The sequence below is a fragment of the Stenella coeruleoalba genome, assembly GCF_951394435.1.
Source record: "Stenella coeruleoalba genome assembly, chromosome: 15".
Taxonomy (NCBI): Eukaryota; Metazoa; Chordata; class Mammalia; order Artiodactyla; family Delphinidae; genus Stenella; species Stenella coeruleoalba.
In genome coordinates, this window is record NC_137161.1 from 57,664,427 (window position 1) to 57,682,740 (window position 18,314).

The 18,314-nt window shown below is 35.9% G+C and overlaps 1 protein-coding gene across 4 annotated transcripts in view; it reads left to right on the top strand.

The window, feature by feature from the left end:
* The first annotated feature begins 2,041 nt into the window (after positions 1 to 2,041).
* Positions 2,042 to 18,314, top strand: part of ATF7IP2 (activating transcription factor 7 interacting protein 2) — a 76,915-nt gene continuing 60,642 nt past the window's right edge. The window contains exons 1-3 of one of the 4 annotated variants that reach the window (XM_079946424.1): positions 2,042 to 3,589; positions 14,632 to 15,488; positions 16,503 to 16,627. In XM_079946424.1, coding sequence (XP_079802550.1) covers positions 14,642 to 15,488; positions 16,503 to 16,627 — 972 coding nt within the window. In that variant the 5' untranslated portion in view covers positions 2,042 to 3,589; positions 14,632 to 14,641. The remainder of the gene's footprint in view (positions 3,590 to 14,631; positions 15,489 to 16,502; positions 16,628 to 18,314) is intronic. The other 3 variants (XM_079946421.1, XM_079946423.1, XM_079946422.1) reach the window with 3 other exon arrangements.

Sequence of the window (18,314 nt, forward strand, 5' to 3'; positions counted from 1 at the left end):
TATTTTATAAGAACTGTAAATGGAGTATAACCTTTAAAGATTGTAAATCACTATGTTGTACACCTGTAACATTTAATATTGTAAATCAACTATACATCAATAATAATAAATAATATAAAAATCAAATAGCAAATTGAGAGACTTCATAGTACTTCATATACTGAGTTATGAGAATTAATTTAAATAACATGGATAAGTGCTTAGTGCAGTGTCCAGGACAATTAAGAACTCAATAAATCCTTTGTTGTTATTATTCCCATTTTAGAGACAAGATCATTGTGGCTCTGAGAGGTGACCTAACTTGTCCAAGACTACATGGCTAATAAGTAACCCAGCACAATTTTGAATACAGATTGTCCAATCAAATGTGGAAATAAATGGGAAAAATGCATGTAATGAACTTAATTGACATAATGCCCAGTAAATATCGATTCTTATTAAAATGGCACACAAGATACCCAATCACCCTAAATAGGCATGATATTTCTAAAGGCTACTTACTCACTATTGACTGAATTAAGTCTAAATTCCTTATCTGGCTCCAGTTTACTTGCCTCACACTCCCTCCCACACCATCCTTCTCTCTCAGCAACCCTATACATACCCTTCAATTATATTCAAAATTGTTATTTTCTCAAGAGATCAGATTTGTGGTTAAGAGAGGTGTGGGGGGGCAGTGCTGGGCACGGAGGGAAGCAGTGGAAATCAGATGAAGCTGGTCAAAAGGTACAAACTTCCAGTTATAAGATTAACAAGTACTAGGAATGTGACATAACAACACGTTAAACACAGTTAACACTGCTGTATGTTATATGTGAACGTTAAGAGAGTAAATCCTAAGATTTCTCATTACACACAAAATTTTTGTTCTGCTTCTTTAACTTCGTATTTATATATGATGAATGTTCACTAAACATATTGTGATAATCACTTCATGATGTATGTAAGTCAAATCATTATGCTGTACACCTTAAACGTATACAGTGCTGTATGCCAATGATATCTCAGTAAAACTGGGAGAAAAAATTTTTACGAAACAAAAAAATTGTGCAAAGATTGGCAACATTTTACATTTTCCCTAGTGTTTGATGTAAAACAGCTGGATTCTCACATCTGTTTCTGCATTCAATCTGTTGCAAAAGACATGTAAATTTTCTAGAAGCTTCTGGAAAATTCCATTGAACACTTGCGACTATGAGAATGAAAAAGGCCAATAACATCTTCCTATTGTTATGAAAATAGAATGACCTTGTAGACCTCCAGGGATCCCTGGACCATATTTTGGGAACAGACTGGGTTAGAGTAGGTTTTTCTGTTAATGACCTATTTCTAGATTGTCCGACCTTGGCTCATTTTTCTAGTAGCCAGTAGTTATAGGCAGGCAGCTCCACCCTCCATGATGAGGAGGCCTTAATCGAACTAGCTGATGGTGATATTTCCTGCACCCGGTACAGTGAGGGTACTTAACTATTCAATGAACCCAGGATAATCACCAAAAGTGTGGTTATTCGGCCGCAGAGTAGGTCTCTTTAAGTCTGATGCAGCCTAGCTTGGCAGATCCCTGGGTCGATTTAGGAAACTCGAGAGAACACAATGGGGCCATGACCACTCGCCTGGGTTGCAAAATTTAAGGAGTTGTCACAAACCTCTGAAAGCAAGATCAATTATATTTTATTGTAGTGTTTTAAAAATTCAAATGGGTTAGCCAGTGCTTGCGGACGGGCCGCCTGTTTTTGTAAATACAGATTTTTAATAGTGATTTTCGGAAAACTTTCAGTTGCTCAAAGTAGAGGCCCAGCTCAGGCGCTTGGTCGCGTAACCCGCTGGTAGGTCTAACGTCCTGACAAAGAAGCGCAGGAAGGCGAACTTTCCGCACCCCTCAGCAGACTTCCACTTCCCCGCCGCGTTCTCCCCGTCCCCTTCACCCGCTCGTCTCTGATTGGTTGGGCTGCCGCAAGTGCGCGCTGCCATTGGCCGGAAGTCCATCGGGGCTGGGCGCAAGGGAAACTTACCTCAGCTGGTTCGCGCGGAAGCGTTATTGTGCTCGGCGGCAGCGGTTGTCGGCGGTTGTCGGCGGTTGTGGGGAGAGAAGCGGCTGGCGCGGCGCCGCTCTAGGTACGTTGGGGCCGGGCGAGAACCCTGCGCGAGCTACAGTTGGCCGGGACGGAGGTTTCTTGCGCGCCGCGCGCCTGAGTGCCGGCCTCCGGAGGCCTCGGAGCGCCGCGCGAGCCGGGCGGTTGCGGCGGGGTTGACTCAGATGTGTCCGCGGAGTCGTTGGGGCTCCGACCCGGCCGGCAAGACAACGGCGAAGGGCGAAAGGACGTGTCTCCACCCGCTGTCCGAGCGGGCGGCGGGCAAAGCAGGAGTGGTGGGCGGCGGCGCGGGCGAGTCGGGGCCGCGGAGGGACGTTGCCTCAGGGTTTGGTACTCGCCGAGTAAGTAAGTGCAAGCGTGGGGCCCTACCGGACTACATTTACAGACTAACGGAGAAAATGTAGTAGTCCTCCGCGCAACTTTGGGATTCCGTCGCCAAATTTCCAGGAGTTTCAGTTGTAATTTATCTGAGGAAACCAGGTGCCAGAACAGTTAAGTGATCTTCATCAGGCGGTGGGGAGGCTTTCCTTGATGTACATTTTATGCAGAAGGTACTAGAACATCAGGGAAAACAGAAAATTCCGAGCCTTAATGCCGACATGCCTTTTTAAAGGAAAGCGCCTGGAGCACAAACGTGTAATGTACACCTGTGGAGCTCACCAGTGTTGGGATGCTGTGATTGAAGGATGAAAGCCGTGTAACGGCAGGCGTGGTTCTTTAACACAGTTTATTTTTGAGGAAGTTAAAGAGAAAAAAACCATTTCCTGCTTGTCGCCCTTCCCTCACCTACTTTCAATTTTGGCAAGTTCAAGAATGTGTCCTGTACAGAGGAAGCAATTATTTTGCTTTGTCTCTCTGATTACAACCTTGCTGTGCTTGGAAAACTGGCTTGGAAAACTGACTTCCACCTTTCCGTGATACTGTGTTGAAGATGAAGTTTCCAACATTGTAAGCCAGCACGTGTTGCTTGCTTTGTGACGAGCCGGTATTCACTGCTCTGGAGACTCATAGATGGTCAAGACCTAGAAAAAGATGATCATACTGAGTAATTCATTAGGAATAAAATGTTAAAAAATAGAAGAATTATGTGAAACCCACTTAAACGGGCTGTTATGCTAGGTTGGGATTTCATACTCTTTTATTATGATTTTGTCATATATTGTAGCCAGTAAATGACTGGCGACAACTATTTGCAAAACAAATGGGGAAGAACGTTCAAGATAAAAATAATTTATATCACAGGAAAGCTACTGAAAATACAAAAATGAAGCATCTGGCTGAAGGACTGATTACATTGAGTTCAGCTCTTGTGAAGTATGTCTTCTTAGTTCGTTCATCCTCCAATACATTTTTGGAAATGTTGAGTCTGACCGTAATCAAATTAATCTACTTAACTCTCAGTCTTATCTGCAGATTTGTACAGACTACATCTTAAGATTGACTTTTGCCTCAACAGAAGTGCATGATTTGCATCTTTTAAGAACTGGTGTATCTAGGTACATCTTGAATTTTCAGCTGTTTATCTTATTGACGCTCGCTCGTACTTCACCTCAACCTTCAATTCTGCTGTATTTCCTTGCTACTTAATATCTTGAATTCTGGCATGAAAATATTGCATGATCCCTGCATCTTTGCATGTGCAAATCATGTAGTTCTCTTATAGTGGGTGTGTACAGATGTATTTCATTTGATATCAAATTTTAAATAATATATTGGATACTTGTTAAAAATAAACTATGATTTTAAATGCACAAGAGTACTAGTTCTCATTAAGTTGAGTGAGATTATATTAAAATACAAAGAAACATATTCTTCTATCTTATTTTGTCTCATATCCTTACATTGTTTAAATACTTATTCTGTTCTCTAAAGCTTAATTAAACCTTGACCCATACCTTTAAAATGCATTACTATAGACTCAGGTAACTTCGTATCCTTTTTTTATCTTTACCAATCTAAGTAGGACAGAAAGATTGTAGTCGGGTAATATCTAGAGGGAAGTAAACATAACTGGGTAGGGGAGATAATTGGTTATAATGTGAATTTTTGAATTTCTGATTAAATTGCTAGGCATATAAGGGGTGTTTGTGTACAGATCTTATTAAATTTAACCATTAATTATATAGAGGCACTATATGTATCTACTAAATGTGGTATCATTAGTATACCTTTGAAGTTCTACTGTGTATAGTGCTGCTGATATGAAATAGCTTATGGTAAAGCTATGGCAAAAGTTGCTGAGGCCTGTTCTGGTACTCTTTATTAAGGAAAAAATAACCCTGGGTGGCTTTCCAGAGGTTCATTTTTATAAGTTGAGTATTCATTTAGGCAGCATTTAATAAAACTTCTACATGAAAAGCATCTCACTGAGGATATAAAAGTAAGACAAGTCTCTGCCCACAAATATCATGACTAAAATATAAATTTCTAATGGGAAATTCAGATAAGGAAGTAGATCTCTTGGGGGAAGTCTTTCTCTGAAGAGATGATCTTTAAACGAGACCTTGAAGGAGTGGAGAATAAGGGAAAATGTTGGTATATGACCGTTCTGATGAATTTGAAAAAAAAGTGAAGAATAGGTTTATAGGAAATTCAGAGATAAAATTTAATAGCTTCAGGAAAAAGGAAATATAAAAAAGATAATGCAGTCGTGATTCTCTGGTTATGTATTTGCTTGTAACAACTCAAGTATTGATTTAATTACAAATGTGATGAAAAGCTGTATAGGGTATAGAAAAGAGCTAAATCCTCATCTGTATGTATAGGACCTTGATAGTGGCTAAAATTTGTAATTCAAGAAATACTACTGTGAATGTATTTTAAAATACTGAGATTAAAAAAAAAGTTAGTTTAAAATGATTGTTACTAGGCATTGAGTGTTGACAAGCAACTACTTTATTTCACTGTGAGCATTTTATGCTGCTTAATTTTTTTTTTTTTTTTTGGTGGTACACGGGCCTCTCACTGTTGTGGCCTCTCCCGTTGCGGAGCACAGGCTCCAGATGCGCAGGCTCAGCGGCCATGGCTCACGGGCCCAGCTGCTCCGCGGCATGTGGGATCTTCCCGTACCGGGGCACGAACCCGCATCCCCTGCATCGGCAGGTGGACTCTCAACCACTGCACCACCAGGGAAGCCCTATGCTGCTTAATTTTATACCACTACGTCGATAAAATTTTTTTAAGTAAAAGCAAAATTCTACTAGCACTTAGAAGATGCTAATGCTGCTGGTCCATGGACCACATTTAGAGTAGTAAGGATTAGTTCATGCTCATTATAAGATTGTCACCTGGCACAAGTTGGTCATGTTTTGTCCTTTTGTTGACCACTATATATCCCTTAAAGGTAACCTTGTTACTTCATAATATCTGATTTGTACTTGTGATATGAGATTTGAGTCTTACGATCCTGGGTTTAAATACTGGCTCTGAACTGTGTTTTTCTGAACAAGTTATACAACCTAGCTTAGATTTGTTTTGGTGTAAATGTAAAATATAACAGGAATTGTGCTTTATTTAGTATTGATATTTATAATAAGGTAATATCTCAGCAACAAGGATCACTAGAGATAGAGACATTTTGTAATGAGAAAAACCAGTCCAGCACCAGGAATAGAGAAAATAAACTCAATCAGTATGTACCCATGGCTTCAAACTATATACTGTAGGGGGGGAGAGACAGTGATTCAGTTAAAAGAAATAGACAAATCATAGTGGAATAGACAAGTTGTGGAATCATAGTGGATCACTCTGAACACACTCCTGTTTTAATAGCTGGAAGATTATAAACAACACAGCTAAGAAATTTGAATTAGTTGGCGTCGACATAGAATAACACTGTACCCAGCAATGTTGGAATACAGGTTTTGCTCAAATACACATGGAGCTTTTGAAAAAATTGGCTCTGAAACTAGCTTCAACAGATAATACAGGATGGAAATTATTCAGAGGACATTCTCTGATTACAGTGCAATTAAATTAAGCTAACCTTCAACAACAAAACTGCAACTTGGAAATCTGCAATTGCCTGGAAATAAATGTATTTCTAAATAATGCACAGATCATAGAAGGAATTATAATGGAAATTAGAAAGTATTTTGAACCAAGTAATAAGAGGGCTTATCAGAATTTGTGAGACTTGACAAAGAGACAGGACTTAGAGGAAATTTTGTAGCTTTAAATGCAAAAAAACAAAAAGGACTGAAAAAGATTTGAGTTTTATCTCAAGCTGGAACAAAAAATCAAGCCTGAAGAAAATTGAATCATAAAACTAACAGGAAATGATGAAATAGAACACTGCATACAATAGAGAGGAAAGTCAGGATGTCAGTGCTTTGACAGTATTGATTAAATGGATAAATTTCTAGTAAGAGTGACCAAGAGAAAGAAAAACAAAACATGTCAGTAATATCAAGAATAAAAAGAGACATCACTACAGATCCTGCATATATTACAAATGTAATTAGAGAATATTATGAAGAACTTTATAAACTTGAAATTCTGTTAAATTTTGAAATTTTGTGTGAAAAAAACAAAATTAACAGAAAAGTAAAATATGAATGATTCCTATATCTATTTTTAAAAATTCAAACATAATTGAAAACCTTTATCACTAAGTTAACTCCAAGCCCAGATGGCATTATGATGAATTATTTCTAACATTTAAGGAAGGAGTAATACTATTTGCAGACAAAAACTCTTCAGAGAATGGAAAAAGACTTTCCAGTTTTTTAATGAAGCCAAAATAACCCTGATTTCAAAACCTGATAAAGGAAAAGAATGACTCATCTTTCTCATAACATTGATACAAAGTCCTAAAAAAATGTTAGCAAGTTGAATACAGAAACATGAAGCAAAAAAATGGGCATATTATGACTGACTGAGGTTTCTTTCAGAAATAAGCTAGGTTTAGTATTTTAAGAGATCAACCAATATGATAGAAGTTAATTGAAAAAATGAGATTATATTATCTAAATATATATGAAAAGGATAAAATTGAAAATGCATTAATGATAAAATCTGGGAATAGAAGGGTATTTTATTAATCTAATATAGAGCATTTGTAAAACGTATAGCAAAAATCATAGTGGTGTTAGTGAAACTGCACACCCCTTTCAAGATTGGTAATGAGTGAAGGATGCCTGCTAACAGCATACCCATTCATAGCATACTGGAGGTTCTAACTAGTGCAATAAGAAAAATAAGGCTTAGCAAGAAAATTATGACACTACATAGAAAGTTCAAAAGAACTTACTTGGTTTAATAAGTGAATTTAATGAATTAGTTGGAGATACGATCAATAAAAAAGCACTGATTGTATTTCTATATGATACCAGGCAGAAAAATGAAATTTTAAAGTGATGCCACATAGAAAGTATTAAAAAATGAATATTAAAAAATGAATGCCTATGGGATAGAGGAGCAAAAGACATGAAACATATAAAACAAAGTAAAATGGTAGCCAGAAATCCAGCTATATCAATATTAATGTCAAGTGTGAATGGATTAAACAATCCAGTCAAATACCAGATTGTCAGACCAGAGGAAAAATAGCATCCAACTATATGCTGTCTGTAGGAGACACACATAGATTGAAAGATACAATTATGTTGAAAGTAAAAGCATAGAAAAAATCATGTGAATAGCAACTATAAGAAAACTAGAGTGGCTATACTAATTTCAGACAAAATAGACTTTAAAATAAATATTAGAGGTAAAGAGGGACATTTTGTAATAAAAGATGCAGTCCCTTAGGAAGTTATAACAATTACAAACATGCCACTAACTAGCGCCAAAATATATGAAGCAAATATTGACAAGAATTGAACAGAGAAATAGCAAATTTCAACAATAATAGTTGGAGACTTCAATACAACACTTTCATAATGGAAAACTAGGTGAAAGATCAATTAGAAAAGACTTGAATAACGCTGTAAATCAACTAGACCTAAGAAACATCTTTTGAACACTCAACCAAACAAAAGCAGATTATATTCTTCTTAAATGTACATAGAAAAATTTCCAAAATAGACATTATGCTAGGCCATAAAACAAACCTCAACACATTTTAAAGGACTGAAACCACAACAAACTACATTCTGTGACCACAGTGGAATGAAATTAGAACCTAAGAAGAAGAAATTTGAGAAATTCACAGCTATGTGGAAATTAAACAACACACTCCTAAATAATGAGTGAGTCAAAGGAGAAATCATGAGGGAATTTAGAAAATACTTTAACATTAATGGAAATGAAGACATAACATACAAAACATTTTGGGTGCAATTAAAGCTTTTCTTAGGAAATTTGTTGTGATAAATGCCTATATTTAAAAAGAAGACTTCAAATCAATAAACTGACTTTTAATCTTAATGCAGAAAGAGGAAACTAAACCTGAGCAGAATGAAGGAAATGATTAGTAAAGTCAAGAAAGAAAAAAATAAAATTAATAAAATCAAAAGTTGTTTTTCAAAAAGATCAACAAAATTGACAAACCTTTACCTAGAGTGACCATGAAAAAGACTCAAATTACTGAAATTTGGAATGAAAGGGTGCATTACTACTGATCTTGCAGAAGTTAAAAAGATAATAAGAGACTCCTATAGAACGATTCACTTATATACTGATCAGTTTTATAGATGAACTAGACAAATTCTTTTTTTTTTTTTTTTTTTTGTGGTATGCAGGCCTCTCACTGTTGTGGCCTCTCCCGTTGTGGAGCACAGGCTCTGGACACGCAGGCTCAGTGGCCATGGCTCACGGGCCTAGCTGCTCCGAGGCATGTGGGATCTTCCCAGACCGGGGCATGAACCCGTGTCCCCTGCATCGGCAGGCGGACTCTCAACCACTGTGCCACCAGGGAAGCCCTAGACAAATTCTTAACAAGACCAAAATGAACAAAACTGACTCAGGAAGAAATAGAAAATCTGAAAAGCAAGTAAAGAGATTGAATTAGAACACAAAGAAAAACTCAGATGGTTTTTGTTGTTGAATTCTACCAAGTGTGTAAAAATACCAATTTCTTACAGATTCTTCAGAGAAATAGAAGAGGAAGGCACACTGCCCTGATCATTCTGTGAGGCCAGTATTATCCTGGTAACAAAACCAAAGACACTGTAAGAAAATGACAGAACAATATCTCTTATGAATATAGGTGCAAAAATTGTCAACAAAATACTAGCAAGTTGAATCCAGCAACGTCATGACCATGTAGGGTTTATCCCAGGAATGCAAGGTTGGTTTCACATCCAAAAATATATTAATGAATGTACCATATCTATAGAATAGAGCACAAAGCCATATGGTCATGTTAATGCTGAAAAGGCATATTCTGACAAAAATCCAAGGTTCCTTCATGGTAAAAAAAAAAAAAAAAAAAAAAACAAAGAAGTAGGGTTAGTTGTGAAATGTTTTTTAACCTGATAAAAGGTACCTGTGAAAAATCTACAGTTAACATCATGCATAATGATTAAAGACTGAAGGTTTTCCTCCTAAATAGGGAGCAAGACAAGGATGTCCACTCTTGCCACTTCTAGTCTACATTGTACAGGAGGTTGTAGTCAGGACAATTAGGCAAGAAAATGGAATAGATTGGAAAGGAAGAAATAAAACTGTTGACAAATGACATGATCTTGTATGGAGGAAATCCTAAGGAATCTGCAAAAAGCTATTCTGAGATGAGAATAAGATCAATAGAGTTGCAGGATGCAAGATAAATATACAAAATTCTATTGTATTTCCATGTACTTGCAGTGAAAAATTCTGAAGTTTCATTAACAATAGTATCGAAAAGTGCAAAACTTTAACTCTGAAAAGTAAACATTATTGAAAGAAATTAAATGTCTAAATAAATGGAAAGACATCCTATATTCATGGATCAGAACACTTGATAGAATGAAGGTAATTGCTCCCTAAGTTGATCTAAAGATTCAACACAATCCCTATTGAAGTGCCATCTGGCTTCTTTGCAGAAATTGTTAATCTGGCCCTAAAATTCATATAGATATTCCGAGAACTCAGAATAGCAAAAACAGTCTTGAACATTGAGGACTCATACATCCTGAATTCAAAACTTACTAGAAAGCTATAGTAATCAAGACAGTGTGGTACAGGCATAAGGCCATACCTATATATCAGTGGGATAAAATTGAGAATCCAGAAATAAACCTTCACATTTATATAGACAATTGGTTTTTGTTTTTGTTTTTGCATTACGCGGGCCTCTCACTGTTGTGGCCTCTCCCGTTGCAGAGCACAGGCTTCAGACGCGCAGGCTCAGCAGCCATGGCTCATGGGCCTAGCCGCTCTGCGGCATGTGGGATCTTCCCAGACCGGGGCACGAACCCGTGTCCCCTGCATCGGCAGGTGGACTCTCAACCACTGCCTCACTAGGGAAGTCCTAGGCAATTGGTTTTTGATGAGAGAAACAAAACAATGAGGAAGAAGAAATGGCCTTTTCAAAAGGTGCTGGAACAGCTCTATGTCCACATGCAAAAGAATAAGTGTGGACCTTCTCCCTCACTTTATTACTAACACACATAAAAATTAACTCCAAATGTATCCAAGGTAAAACAATAAAATTTTTAAACAGAGATAAATCTTCATGACCTTGGATTAGGCAGTGATTTTTTTTTTTTTTAGATATGACACTAAAAGCACAAGCAACAAATGAAAAAGTAAATTGGGCTTTATCAAAATTTAAAACTTTAGTTTCTCAAAGTATACCATCAAGAAATTGAAAAGACACCCACAAAATGTGAGGAAAAGTTTGGAAATCATGTCTATAGGGACTTAGATCTGGAATATATAAAGATGTCTTACAAGTCAACCATGAAAAGTCAGATAACCCAATTTTGAAGTGGACAGATGAGCCGAATAGTCATTTCCCCAAAAACAATATACCAGTGGCCAATAAGCTCATGAAATAATGCTCATCATCATTAGCCATAAGGGCAGTGCAAATTAAAATGACAGTGAAGTCATCACTCACACCAAGATGCAATACTAAAACAGACAGATGATAATGAGTATTGATGGATGAAGAGGTGCTAAAATTGGATCCCTCATACTTTCCTGGTGTGAATGTAAATTGGTCCAGACCCTTTGGAAAACAGTCTGTTTCTTAGAAGGTTAAATGTAGAGTTACTGTATGATCAGCAATTCCATCCTTGGGCATATACCCAAGAGAAATGAAAACCTGTTCACACAAAAATTTATACGTGAATGTTCATAGCATTATTTATAATAGCCAAATCTGGTTCTTTAGCAAGATGTGAATATCCAGAGTTATTCTTGAAAGTACAGTTTACCCTTGAACAACATGAGTTTGAACTATGCAGATCCACTTATGTGGGTATTTTTCAATAGTAAATATTATATAGTACTACATGATCTGCAGTTGAATCTGCTGATGGAGAATTGTGGATATGAAAGCATCATAACCACATATATGAAAGGCCAACTGTAAGTTATATGTGGATTTTCAACTGCACGAAGAGTTGAACCCCAACCCCTATGTTCAAGGATCAAGTGTGTGTGTGTAAATATAATGTAAGAGTAAAGTAAAACCTGGGATATAAAGTTCTAAATTCAGTGAAAAGAAATCTCTTGACCTCAGTGGTTAATGAAATGTTAGCTGAAAAATGCTTTTAGGGAATGTTTAAATATACTAGGCTCCACAGAATTGTAAAGCATTTGTAGACCTTAAAAAATAGGACATTTTCAGGGCTTCCCTGGTGGCGCAGTGGTTGAGAGTCCGCCTGCCGATGCAGGGGACGTGGGTTCGTGCCCTGGTCCGGGAGGATCCCATGTGCCGCGGAGTGGCTGGGCCCACGAGCCATGGCCGCTGAGCCTGCACGTGCGGAGCCTGTGCTCCGCAACGGGAGAGGTCATGGCAGTGAGAAGCCCGTGTACCTCAAAAAAAAAAAAAGACATTTTCATACTAAAATGACATGGAGATAAACATAAATAATAAAATGTAAAACATAACAAGTTATAAAAATCAGAGGGCATAAAACCAAATGTAAACTAAAGCTTTAATGTGTCATTTACAATAAATGTAATTGGATTAAATTCTCCTATTAAAAGACATTCATTAGTTTAAAATATTTTCAATAGGTTTTATAAGAGACATCTAAAAAAAGTTGGTGGAGTGAACAACAATATATTCAGCATGAGTTACATCACCAGATAAAATAGAATAAAAGGGACAGATTATGTTTTTACAGTTTAAAATTAATAGGATGCTTTCAAACAATTACAGGCATACCTTGTTTCATTGCGCTTCTCTTTATTGTGCTTCGCAGATAGTGTGTTTTTTACAGATTGAAGGGTTGTGGCAACCCTGTGTTGAGCAAGTCTGCGGGCAGCATTTATCTAACAGCCTTTGCTCATTTGTGTCTGTCACATTTTGGTAATTCTTACAATATTTCAAAACTTTTCATTATTATATTGCTATGGTGATCTGTGATCAGTGGTCTTTGACGTTCCTATTGGAATTGTTTTGGCATTTTTGTACAATAAATTATTTTCAAATTAAGGTATGTATATTGTTTTTTTAGTCTATTGTACACTACACTACAGCATAAATAGCTTGTATATGCCCTGGGAAACCAAAAACTTCATGTGAGTCACTTTATTGCAGTATTTGCAGTGTCTGGAACCTAACCTGCAGTATCTCCTAGGTATGCCAGTATACATCTGAGGGAAAGCAAAATTATATCCCTTCCTATAACTATATCCTAAAATCTAGATGGATTGAGGATGTAAATTATAAATGACAAATCTTTAAGACTTGAGAAAATGTAGATGACCTGTCGTTCTGACCTTGTGCTGCAGGACAGTACCACGATTCCAAAGACCTCTGTGAAATGTGGCTTATTTGCAGCAAAGGACTCAAGTCTAAATGTCAGGATGGTGATGCCAGTGATCCCCCAATTAGACTGAGTTGTTGCTTTTTATGCTCCCAGTAATAAATTTCACTCACCCTCACTACAACACATAAACTATTTCTTCACCTTTTAGGCAGTTACTAGTACAGTTGACCCTTGGAATTATTCTCTTTTTTTAAAATTCTTTTATTTCTATAGCTCTTTTTTTTTTCAGACTTCATTTTTTTAGAGTAGTTTTAGACTCACAGCAAAATTAAGAAGAAGATACAGAGATTTCTCATATATCCCCTGACCCCCACATGCATAACCTCTCCCATTATGTATATCCCCCACCAGAGTGGTATATTATAATTGATCTTGATTCTGGTTAAATGGGTGTATTCAGTTTGTGAAAATTCTTTTAACTGAACACATGATATGTGCACTTTTCTGTAGGTACTTCAGTAAAATGTTTGGGAAAAAAAAACCCAAAATAAAAAAATTAAAAATTGATCAACCTTGCTAGAGAAAAGATTTGGTTTGTCTTTGGGGAATATTACAAATATTGTATTCATGAAAAGGCTGTCAAATATGTAGTCATATAGAGAAAATAGAGTTCTATTTTGTATCAGGCCCTTAATGAAAATGTCCTGTTTTTCTGGATTTCCTGATTTTTATGTATACATAAAATAAATATTTATTTAGCCTTCAAGTCTAACAAATCCTGGAACTGTTCCTGGTCAAATGATATAGTGAATGAAAAAAATACAGTAAATGAAAACTTCGAGTAAGAAAACAGATAAGGATAAATCAGATTATTCAGGTAGCTTTGACTGGGTTATTTGCACCTTAAAATGTCTTAGATTCTGTCTTCGAGTTTAATAAGTGCTCTATAGTTTGTTAGGTAACTGGTCTATCATGTATTATATAATTTTTTTTTTTTTTGCTTGTATTATGCCTTTAAGTGCCTTGTAATTTGGCAGTTTTCCTTTCTTTTAAACCATTTACTTACCTATGGTTCAGATCAGGCTTGATGTGGGTACTGAGAAATAAATATTAAAATATTTTTCCCTTCTATGTAGTAGATTTTTCTTAAATTAACAGAAATAATTCAGAATTAAGGATGTATTGAAACCTAACTTGGCTTTCTTATTTGAACTAGCATCACGTTGTGTATTTTAGTGCTCATTTCATACTGATGATTGTTGAGAATTACTCGTGCAGTACCATTAATTTGGAAATTTGAACATTAGGAAAGCTTTAAAAAGGTGCCACGGTATGTAGAAAATGGAACATTCCACACAAAACATTGTTTTTTGTTTTTATGAAGAAATGCAACTTAATCTTTAGATTATCTAAAGTATGGCCTACTTGGATTATTTAAATCAGAACTTAATGGTTATAGTAGTGAGGTGATATAACAAAAAGTGGCCAGATAAATTATCAGACTTAGTATCAAACAGAGGCTTACTGACAGTATAAATTTTGACTTTATATAGAGTTATAGAACAAAATTAAAATTATCAATGACAGATGAAAATGGGTATATTTTTCAATAAAAATAATTATCTAAATCTGGAAAGATTAGTCTCGGCATTATTTTAATATTGTAAGTAAATGTTAACTTTTGTCTGCTAGAGATATTCATTTAAATATGATATCTTAAATTCTAGGATATGAAAGATGGCAAGTCCAGATAGAAGTAAACGGAAGATTTTAAAAGCAAGAAAAACAATGCCTGCAAGTTGCCGGAAGCAAGCAGAGATCCTGAATAAGTCAAAGAATGTTGAAGCACTAAAAACAGCAGCAATTGGGAATAATGTGTCAAGTAGTAATCAGAATTCAAGTACTGATGTCATAAGTAGCAAATGTAGACATTCTGAAAATGATGCTTCCTCTTTGGACTCTATAAAAAATTCAGTATGTGCACCAAAAAGTAAAGTATTTTCTCAGAACTTAATAAAACCACTAGAAATTGTTGATTCGAAAACAAGATTAGAATACATTGAAGAACAAGTTGTGTACCCTTATGAAAAGCCAAGTAAAACAGTAGAATCTCCCAGGAAACTCTTCACACAAGATGCAAAAGATTCACAAAACACTTCTGAAAGCCATTTTGAATGTCAGGCAAGTGTAACACGATCCATTTTTGAACGTGAAGAGGATTGTAATCTGAAATCCATTTGCTGTCCATCCAGTGTATTGAGTGGTGTAGTTCAGATGTCAAAGTCTACAATAACCAATACCTTGGATGATAAGAGAACTGACAAGATAGTTTCCTATTTAGAAACAAACTCCAATTCTGAGTTTCGTGATAAAAGACAAAATAACACTTTAACTTTAAATTCAGATATCCCTTTTGTGCCTGTTGATAAAATACCTAACTTGGTAAATTCAGTCATTTCTAGTAACTGTGCTGCTGACATTTTGAAAAGTGAAGAATCCTGTAGAACCTGTCATTCCAGCATTTTAAGTTGTGAAAGTACAGATGCAAAGTGGCTGTCCTCATTTGACACTGATAGTAATAACAGTAAGTGCATACTTACGTTTCTCTTGGAGAAGTTAAAATAGTTACTTTGCTTTGGGCAGTTTCATAATCTCAGAAACAGTAGAGTACACATAAACAGGAAAACAGTAAATGATAATTATTTCAGAGTATCTTATTTCTGAACCATTCTTGGCGGGGAGGGGGAATGGTATCCTCTATGTCCAAAGGGAAGTAAATTCTGGCAAAGAAGGAATCAATCACTTTCCTTTGAAAGTACAACAAAATCAAAAGGTGGTTTATAGAAATTGCTTGGTTTATTTCATTTACACCTTTTTCTTTTTTTTGAAGTTTTATTAAATTAATAAGGAGGCTAGTTGAAAGGCAGAGTGGGTTTTTTAAATAGTTGAACCCATTTCTTTCCATAGAATTAGCCTGTATATCACATGCCAAGTGTAAGCGGATAGATAATAAGAATACATACAGGTTTGTGTGTAGAGTGAGAAACACATCAAATAATTAACCAATGAAGTTCTAGGGTTATAAAGTTATTAAAATAGCACAAGTAAATTTCATTAAAAGGGTGTTTTTGTAGGTTAATGAAATATAAGAAAAACTTGATTTACTAGGATAAATTGTATTTGTTTTCTTGTGTATGCTACAGAGTGATCATTTAACAAGGTGAATTTTAAATTGCTTAAAAATAATAGTAGGATCACCTATTAAAAATATGTAGGACTGCCTAAGTAACTCTAAAAATAATGTAAGACCACCAAGTAAATAACTGTAAACAGAAGATCAAATGCTGTAATTTATTGTTTTTGTTAGTATTAAGTGTATATTAAATACTCTGGAAGGAAAGTATATCTGAGACCAGGACTAAAATACTCTTTTTTTTTAAGGATTAGTTTGTCAGAATTTTTTATACATTTTCTAAAAAATGTTGCTGTGGTCACATTTTAGTTTTTTAATTTGCTTAGGGGTCCCTAAATTAGAGAATTCCCCTGTTTCCTTCGTTAGAAGGAGTATTTTTCTGTCTCATCTTTCCGTCTCCCCAAGGCCATAATCAAAAGAAGAGGACGTTTTCAGAACACAAAGAAAATGTTAAGCGTGTGAAAACTTCAGAGCAAGTTAATGAAAATATTTCTCTAGCTCTGGGAAAGCAAACAGCATTGCTGGAACAGGTAAAATATTGGGCTTAAATATTTGCTTCAGAAACTTTTACTTTTGATTAGTAAAAAATGGTAAAAGTTAATTGATCTAAACAATGAGTACAGATAACTTTCATGATGCAGGGCAGGTATATGAAAACTGAATTATTAGCAGGTGGAGATATTAGGGGAAAATAATTGTTTACATCACCAAAACATCTCTAGATCCTTCAAAATGATCCTATGCAGAGTAACCTACAGAATCACATGAAGGTAGAGTGCTGTGGTAGAAAGAGAATGGGCTTTTTAGTCAATATTATGCTCAAATCTCTTCAAGTCAGACACTACATAACCTTGAGCTTTGTGAACAATTCTGTCTCTTTTGTACTGGTCATGGCGTTCTTGATCTGCAGCTATAGCTGTTTATTATCACAATTGACCACTACTTCATAGACCCAGGCAACCCGGAAGTTCATTACGAAGTCCTGCTACATTCAGGTTTACTTGCCCTAATTTCCAAGAAATTAGGGAAAGGTTTACTTACCCTAATTTACACAGATATGGTGCATTATCTGACGTTTTGCTTTTATAGCATCATTAAGTGTACTTTTCCTTTTCTTTTTGCCCCATTTCATCTCATTGTACTACAGTTTCCCTTAATGTCTGATCAACTCTGACTTTAAGTGTAATGAGCTTCAATTTTAGTATGTCCTGTATCAGGACTTGTTTTGATGATCATGTTTTGCTATTTTATTACCACTGAAATGCCACAACTAAAAGTCATTATGTGATAGATTGTCGTCAGCTATAGTGGACCAAAAAATGTCCGAATCCAAACTATCCTGCTGTTTCAGAAACAAAAACACTGTTTCTAAAACAGGCCATTACAATTACATAGTTACATGTTATATCAACATATATTCACATAATAAATGGAAACCATTGAAAGACTCATGCAGAATCAGCTAAAAAGGTGAGTCAATACTTCCCCTTTCTACTTCTTATTTTCTTCTGCAAGACCAAAGGAGACGTTAATAAAAAATATGTAAATATTCTATTGTTTGCAGGGATGGGGTAGTGGAATTATGTTAAACATGGATCTAGCTTAAGAAGTTGGGCATTGCAGCTGTGTTACTCCCAGTGATTAGTAGCTGATTTCAGAAATAAGTTCTGATATGGACATACAAATACAAAATTTAATCTTTGAACGTTTTAATTTCACTGGCACAGAAAAATCAGGGTTTTCATTCACTACTATTATCTACCTCACAAAATACTTGGTCCAAGTTAACACAGAATATGGTCCTTGCCAGTGAGGTTGAAGGAATGCAGTTTATTTGTTATCCTCCCCCACCACTACCACCAGAAGTTTCTTACATTGTCGGGTGACAGCGTGGGTTTTAGCTAATTCCTATCTTTTATCTATCTCTCAGTAACTAGCTCTCCCTCACTTGATATTTTAATTCCTGTCTGAACAGTTAACTCTCTAAACCACATCTGTTTGTTTTTCTTGTTTGAATCCCAGCGGAATAGGGCCTCCCATTCTGACATTGTTCTTCCCTACTGAGAGAGTCCCAGAGCAGTTAACTCTTATCTTTTGAGGTTTCAGAAGGATCTTGGCCTGGTTGATTCCAATTAAATTACTGAAGTAGAGGGGGTTTTCTTCCGAAGTCCAAGTTGTTAACGCTACCCACCATTGCAGAAAGTTGAGGCAGATAGG